Genomic DNA, 8,059 nt, shown 5'->3' on the forward strand with positions numbered 1-8,059 from the left:
GAAAAATTTAGTATCAGGTGATAGCAGCCTTATTCCTTTTCCATTCAGCAGCTGTGTTATTTACTGAACAGAAAGCCTTTCCCATTCCTAACCCAGATATATCTATCAAGCAGGGATCTATGAACAGACAGACTTCCAACAAGACTTCCAACACCATGGTGTATTTACAACTAAGTGTAATCACTTAGAAGTCTAGCTCCTCTGGACCTATTATAAGTGGGCACAACAATCCAGAAAACTGCTAAATGGCTGCAAAGACATATGGGAAGGTGTGCTCTAATGCAGCGTTTCTTAAACTGTGGTCTGAGAACCCCTGACTTGGTCCCCCAAGACTGTCTCATCGGTCCATGAAATCAAAATTATGTGCTGGATATTGAAGATGTAAAAATGTAAAGCAATGTCACTCTTTTCATTGTTTTTGTTAAAAAAATAGCTTTTTTTCATGAAAAATATTTTATGTTAATATCTAATGGGTTTAATAGCTATTTTTACACAATTCAGTAATTAAATATTCTACAAATGCATCCATTTTAATTTTTAATACGGTAAATATTGAGAAATATAATCTAAACAAAACCTCTTTGGGGGGCCTCCATAATTTTTAAAAGTGGATAGGGGTCCTGAGAGTAAAAGGTTTAAGAAACACTGCTGTAGTAGTTGTCCTGATTTCTGTAGCCCAGTAGTAGGTCTAGTTATTCTAAACAGAGTTACAGAGCTTATTTCGGGGGAAAGGGACATTCCCCAGCCATCATGCAGAGTCCATTGAAGTTGGGCGGCTGATAGATTTGAATGAATGAATGAATCTTCTCTGGTAGCCCCTGCCCTCTGGAACAATCTTCTTCTGGACTTATCGCTGGCCTCAACCCTACAGACCTTTAGGAGGGTGGCCACCCCCCCCCCCGGCGGCTGACCCCACCCAGCTGGGGGGTCGGGTTGAGCTAAGTCCCCAGTGAGTGAGTTGTAGAGAAGTTCAGTTCTGTTTGCCATGCTATTGGTTAGTATGCTTGAATGAGCTACGTAATGTTATTCCTTTATATATATATATATCACCTTTATTACTTCGCCACAATCCTACACAGACTCTCACCGACTCCCAACATAGCATTTGCATCAATTAACCACTTTTTTTTTTCCTTTGGGGGGACTTTTTGTACACTGCCAAGAATCACCTATAGTGTGAGTTGGGCAGCCCCAGAAACGAACGAATGAAGGCATGCTTCCCAGGCATCATGCAAACTGCAACCTCTCCAGAAATCCTGTGGTTGGGAAAGACTGCCCTCACCTAACCACCCGGGGACTTTTAGAGGCGTTGAACTGCAACGCCCATCAGCTGGGGATGATGGGCGTTGCAGTCCCCTGGTCGGGAAAGGCGCTTTTAAAACAAAGAAAAGGGGTTAATGGTGGAGGGGGAGAAGCATCCCACCCCCACAGATAAGCCCAACTCAAAATTCCTGAATGAGGGCCGCTTCCTGGTTTCCTCCTGCCTCCGCACACACCTGTCCCCACGAGCGCGCACCTGGCTCCGGAAGTTGACGCGTTGCTGTGGCAACCCCGGACGGAAGGAAGGAGAGGGAGCCGAGGGTAAGGAACGCCGGGGCGGAGCCACGGTTCGGCCCCGCCCCTCCCCCGAGAAGCAGCTGATTCTTTCGCGGAGCTCTGAGTAGTCCGGCGGTGGCAGGTGGGATGGAGGCTTTCGTGCACTTCAGCAACCAGACGCAGGGTCGGGAGCGACTCTTTCGGTGAGGGGGCAAACACAAGGGCGAGGAAGAGGGGCCGGCGGGCGCCCTCGTTTGCATAAGCTTGCAGTGCCCCCCTGTGCAAGGGCACTCGTTAGTCAGCCCCTCTGGATGGGTTCACACGGCGCGCGCCACTCAACCCGTTTGAGAAAGCCACAGGGAAACCAACCAATCGGGCATAATGGGTGGTATTCCCGCACGCCCTCGGGCTTCATCAGACTTGATTAATCTAGTTGTGTGAATGTAGGCTATAGGTACGTTTGCACAACCCGGGCCACCTGCTTACTGAAGCAACTTGTTTCCTGGCTTTGCCGAAGACACTGACTCATAAGATAGCCAAAATGGTTGGCCGAGTTTGCTCGGCAGGTTAAGGTTCACATTAATCAAGGTTGGCCTGTTGTGTGATGGCAGTCACAAAACTGATGACTTAAAGGTGGTGAAGGAACACGGCGTTGAGGTCAAAGGGGCTTTTTTCAAGAGAGGCATCAGATTGATTCCCTTAATTTATTTGGCATATTTCTAAGTAGCTCTTCGTTCCTTCTTCTGAGTGATTTGCAAACATACCTCTGCTCCCACACTAAAAAGTAATAGAAATAACATAGTCAGCAAAGAAAGGTAGTGTGTAATCGCTGAAATTTAAATAGGTGCTGGGGTCAAGTTTGCCTTCTCTTGTGGATTGTACACACACACACACACAAACCTCTTCCCAGGGCCGGGCAGAAATTTGCAAACCTGGTGTAGCTAGCTGACATCCTCCAGAGGTGTTGGGGCTACAAGTCCCTGGATTCCCAGCCAGTGAAGCTTTTGCACAGGGTAGTGGAGGATTGCAGTTGTCCAACAAATATGGTGGAAAGGCTGTGGAGTGGAAAGCGATCCCCACATCATCCAGTACATATGAAAGCAATCCCCACATATCAGTAAGGTAGGAGGAGCAGACTTGCCAGATAATTCCATAGGGAAAGGCCTTTGAATAAAGCAAATGATGTAAAAATGATTACCTTATTGCTGTATATAGGTATGAGAATGACTTACATCATGTGTAGCACTTTATAGTAATTTTGCCTTACCACAAGGCTGTTGGGAGATGTGGAAAAAAAGATGTGCCAGAAAAGTGTGCCAATGAATGCCTGAACCACTATTGTCTTAGCCTTACCTGCTCATGTTATCATTTGCTTGTGTTATGTAACTTATCTTTAAGCATTGCATGCTGCTTTTAAACTTGAACTATATACTGGGTGACCCAAAGGATTCTAATTTGTTTGTCAGATTCACAACCCACCTTACCTCCGTACCCTCAAGGCACCGTGAGTAGCAATCCCTCCTCCAATTTTATCTTTGCAGCAGTGGTTTCATACAATAAATTGACCTGAAAGTTAGCGCTCAGCTCCATGTGATAAGTTCCCACAGCTGTAGATGGAACTGAATCTCGATCTCATAAGTCCTAGTCCAACCATTTGCCTGTTATACCAAGCTACTGCTTAATGTGTAATGCTGGAAAAGGTGATGTGGAACTGATATTTCGAGGAGCCAGAGAGAGAGAGAGAGAGAGAGAACTAATAAGCAAACACAAGCAGCTATCAAGTTTCAGTTTTGGGTGCAGATGATCTTAAGTTCAGTTCATGGATCTTTGGTTAGGAGTTAAAAAAAAAGTCAGTGGTAGGTTATCCTTAGATCCAAGAAAGCAGCTATTTATTCATTAGATTACATTATCTTACCTTTTGTACAGAAGTTCAAGGTGTTATCCATAGTGCATAACAGCTGCTCCAGAAGAGCTTTAAGTATTCTTCTGATAACCAGCACTGGGAAGATGTTTGGAAAGAGACAGCATTTTTGCCAACAAATGCTTTTGGAAATAAGCATGTTTTGCCAGGGTAATTGAGTCTAATAGATTCTTATGCACATCTTGCATTGTCTCCTGCAACTGAGCAATATTAACTTGTACAATGTTATACATTAGGAGCATTTGCCTTGGAGCAAAACAGCACTCGGATCTTTCTTGTGGGGAGGGAGCAGTGCACATGCATATATTTCCCTTGGTTTCATTTTGGGAAGAGACAGCCTGCCTTGTCTTTGATGTGTGACCAGCTACGCACCTCTTTCTCCTTCCCTTTCCAGAGCAACTCAATATTCATGCATGCTGCTTAGCTATATGTTAGAGCGTAAGAGTCACCAAGAGAAAATGGTTATGAAGCTCAAACTTCTGGAATCAAGCATGAGTTCAGGACGCAAGAGTGAGTATGTCAGTTTTAGATATATTGAAGAAAGAAAAAGAAATGAAGAAGACTGCTGATAGCCCCAAAAGAGGGGGTGGGTGGATAGGCAGAAAGACTAGTTGCAGATTTAAAAAAAAAACAAAAACTCAATACTGTGTACCAGAATTGAGTTACAGATTAGGAATCTTGTAATACTGCCCTTGATCTATTGATCAAAATGAGATCACCCTTGTTGAGGCCATGGGAAGGTACAAGCTATTAAGCATCTGATCTGGTTACATCATGGACTGTTTCCTTAGCACTGAGGCAGAGTGACTCAGGCTGAAGTTCATAATTATCCTTACCTAGGACTAAGTCCCAGAAACAATGATTGAATTTTTGAGTAAGAATGCCTCTGACGGCACTCTGATTTTTGTCACTTGTATAAGATTTTGGTTTCATGGGCCGTTCCTGATGGGAATTTAATGGAAAGGGCTCCTTGCTGATTGAAGCAGTTGGTACTCATCTTCAACCTTGCCCAGCTTTGAGGCCTTCCAGATGCACTGGATTATAGCTGCTATGATCCCTTTGGTTGGGCTTGCTTGGAATTGCCTAATACATCCAGGTTTGTCCACTGCAGGAATACTGAAACCAAAAGCCCTTTTATAGGTCTGTGCTGTCATGCTTAAATTCTACATTTTTCTCCTCCTGCCTTCCTGAGTCAGTGGGTCTCTGGGCTGTTCTCTTGATGGCCTTGAGGGGCAAATGATTGACATTATGGCTCTGTCTAGCCTGGGAACTGCTGATTCTTCCATGGATCAGCTTGGGAAAGGCTGATCTTCTTATTAATCAAAACTGCTCCATTAGCTTGTCATTTCATGATTATTGCATTCATATGACCTGGATTGTTTGTCTGTGTCCTAATCTATGTTCCATCAATTTGCATGCATGCATGAGGAATGTGCTATTATTATTATTTTGCGTCAGGGGTGGGGGTGGGAAGAACCTGTTTGACTAGCCTCATCCTTTCCTATTTGTTCCCTTGCTGTTGTACATGGGTCTGTTTGCATTTTTAAGCCCAGCGGCCTTGTCGTTTTTTTTTTCCATTTAAAGTCATCCACGTTTGATGGTGTTTAACCAGGAGGCAGGGAGCTATGCATGTTGGGCTTTGCCATGACAAATGTCCTCACTTGTGATTGGCCCAGGAGGATTGATATCTGCCCCCGCCTTCCTTTTAACGGTGGCGCTTGATTGTAGGATTAGTGCTTGACCCCATCACTGCAGCTTGAATCAAAAGATTCAGAGGGCTGCCAGAAGCAAAGATGGAGCCTGGGTACTTTTTTTTTCTAAACTTGGAATTAGGGAGGGGACTGGATTATTTCTCTCTGTGGCTGATCTAACTGCTTTCTACTCCCAGCTCATTAAATAATCTTCCTGTAAGTTCTTCTCATACCCTAAGGGTACCCTTAGAGGCCTAACTACAGAAGGTCTCCCTGGCTGAAATCTAGGAGGTAGCCACCAATGAACAGGTATGTTCAGTAGTAGCTTTCCAGCTCTGGAACACCATCCCAGTGGGGCCCAGCAGGCCCTAACTTCATTATCTTCTTGGCATCAGGCGAAGGCATTTCTATTCTCCCCACCTTATTGTATATTCATATATTAATATTTCATATGTGTATGCTGCAATCAGGCTTTTTCATCCTTGTCAGCTCTTTATGCTTTTTACAGTAAGTATTTCAAAAAGTATTTAAGTATTGCACATTTAATTATTACTTTGGTTTATCAAAAGAAAACTACCTGTGGTTTTTGTGTGTGGGCAAAACTCTGCTTTGAAGAGCGGCATACAAATCCTAGAGATAAAGCAAATGACTAGAAGAACTAGGCCATGGATTGGCAATTTAAAGCCCCCAGATTTTGGACTGGGAATCCCAGAGTCCTTGCCCATTGGAGTGGTCTTAAGGTAGCTATAGATCAAACCATTAGGAGGCTCTGCTAAGTGACCTACTTGTGAGCTAGACAGACAGAAATAAGGCTGTGCAAAAGGTTATATTGTGGACCATTCTGACCTTGAAATGGGCCATTCTGGGTATTCAGAAATGGCACCAGAAACTCCGAACACACCACACTGAGGTTGTAATGTTCTAAGGCAGAACATTTTGCACATCCCTAGCCATAATGGTCCTCTACCATTATTGGCTGAGCTGCTCTCATTCCTAGACAAGGTAGCCTGAAGAAGAGATCTTTAATTCTGTTATTGCCCAAAGCTGATGGAGTACTTGGCTGCATAGAATGCATCAATGGTACCCCAGACTCCAGCCCTTTTCCACCACCATGTTTCAGCTATGGTTTCTCTTGCAGTGTTTAGGCTTGGCAATATGGTGCACGCCATTGTAGCAGCCCGTCAAGCTGCCCAGTTGCCCAGGGCAATTCCTCGCTTCTGCCTGACAGCCTCCAACATGAACCGTGCTTTGTACTTCGCCTGTGACACCATCTTGTGGGTGAAGAGCATTGGGCTCCTCTCGGAGATCAATAAGAAGAAGTGGCGCAACTGGGCAACCAAATGCTACTACTATTCCCTGGTGATCAACCTAGCCAAGGATTTTTATGAGCTCTGCTGGCGCATGGAGCAGATGGCATGCAGTCAGAATCCTGAAAAGTTCTTGTCTCCTGACAGGCAGAAATGCCAGAGCGTGGCTTTCCTGGCAAACGGTGAGCTACAGCCTTTCCTCCTGCTTGTTTACCTCACATTAAAGAACTATCCACCCCTCTTGCTGGATACGGTGAAGAACCTCTGTGATCTCTTTAGTCCATTGGACCGTCTGGGCATCTACAAGACCAGCCCTGGAGTTATAGGGCTCTGTGGCCTTATCTCCTCCATAGTGGGAATCCTCACTGTGGCGAGACCACACCTACGGTTGAAACACTGACATTGAACCTTCTCTTTTGCACGGTGGCATTTCACACCTTGTGCATATTGGCTTCCCCTCTTTAATACGGAGATTTGTCCTCCCCACCCCCAGTTGAATTCTTTCTTCTTTCCTTGTGCTGTCACATAGGGCAGCACAAGGCGCCTGGGTTATGTTTGGAGAGGAACAACGGCCATTGAAGACATTTCTCTAGCTATGCAACAGAAGAAGCAAAATGGTACTGAACTGTCACTAGTCAAGACGTGTCAGTGTCAAATCTTGCTGAGATGGGTGGCTGTAGAAATCAAATAAATAAATAAACTCTTAGTGAGGAGCCAGTCAGTCTTTTATTCTGGGAAGGAGAAAAGCAGATTTGAAGTTAGTTTGAAAGGGAATTGTCTCTTAAGGTTACGGTCTAGACCTCTAACAGAAAGGAGATTTCGTTCCTTCATGTGCAATTTGGAGCACTGTTTCCAGATGCTAAAAGTGAGGTGCAGGTGGGGAGAGGTTTTTTGGTGCTCCTACTTAGTCTACGCATTGCTAAAAATGAGAGAGCTTTGTTGATGGGCGGGGCCAAGAAAGAGTTTTGTGCCTTTTTCTTCAGCATTCTGATATTCTGTGGAATAAGTACAATTGCTCTTTCATTTTGGCTGAGAAAAAAAAATTATAAATAAAAGAATTTATAAACCTTTAACTTTGGATATGACTCCACTACTAGTTTACAGGGCATAGTAAGATATACAGTTGATTTTTTAAGTGCCCAGTTGGCAAAACTCTGGAGGGTTGGTTAGCCATACTTTATCAACTTTGGCTATTTGGTACCTAGTTGGGGAAAGTTATTTGACTCATTTTCTGCACAGGCTTTCAATACAATTTCTATCTATCTATCTATCTATCTATCTATCTATCTATCTATCTATCTATCTATCTCTATCTATCTATCTATCTATCTATCTATCTATCTATCTATCTAGTGATTTTATTAAAAATTACAATTAAAATTTTTAAAAAACTTGTTGTTTATTTGTTTAGTCGGTTCTGACTCTTTGTGATTTCATGGACCAGCCCACGCCAGAGCCTCCTGTCGGTTGTCACCACCCCCAGCTCCCCCAGGGATGAGTCCATCACCTCTAGAATATCATCCATCCACCTTGCCCTTGGTCGGCCCCTCTTCCTTTTGCCTTCCACTCTCCCTAGCATCAGCATCTTCTCCAGGGTGTCCCGT

At 44.2% G+C, this 8,059-nt stretch overlaps 1 protein-coding gene across 1 annotated transcript; it reads left to right on the plus strand.

Annotated features, from left to right (window-relative positions):
- Nucleotides 1-1,649: 1,649 nt before the first annotated feature.
- PEX11A (peroxisomal biogenesis factor 11 alpha) lies at nt 1,650-7,713 on the plus strand. The gene is made up of 3 exons (XM_063313943.1): nt 1,650-1,739; nt 3,852-3,967; nt 6,287-7,713. The coding sequence occupies exons 1-3, from the start codon at nt 1,684-1,686 to the stop codon at nt 6,853-6,855; spliced, it is 741 nt and encodes a 246-aa protein (XP_063170013.1). The 5' UTR covers nt 1,650-1,683; the 3' UTR covers nt 6,856-7,713.
- Nucleotides 7,714-8,059: the final 346 nt, after the last annotated feature.

This window comes from Candoia aspera, chromosome 13 (assembly GCF_035149785.1).
Source record: "Candoia aspera isolate rCanAsp1 chromosome 13, rCanAsp1.hap2, whole genome shotgun sequence".
NCBI lineage: Eukaryota > Metazoa > Chordata > Lepidosauria > Squamata > Boidae > Candoia > Candoia aspera.

Excerpts from the sequence above, each read along its gene's own strand:
- PEX11A (XM_063313943.1), top strand. The coding sequence starts at position 1,684 with ATGGAGGCTTTCGTGCACTTCAGCAACCAGACGCAGGGTCGGGAGCGA. Across the intron at positions 1,740-3,851 it reads GGTCGGGAGCGACTCTTTCG|AGCAACTCAATATTCATGCA; the intron begins GTGAGGGGGCAA and ends TTCCCTTTCCAG. Across the intron at positions 3,968-6,286 it reads CATGAGTTCAGGACGCAAGA|TGTTTAGGCTTGGCAATATG; the intron begins GTGAGTATGTCA and ends TTTCTCTTGCAG.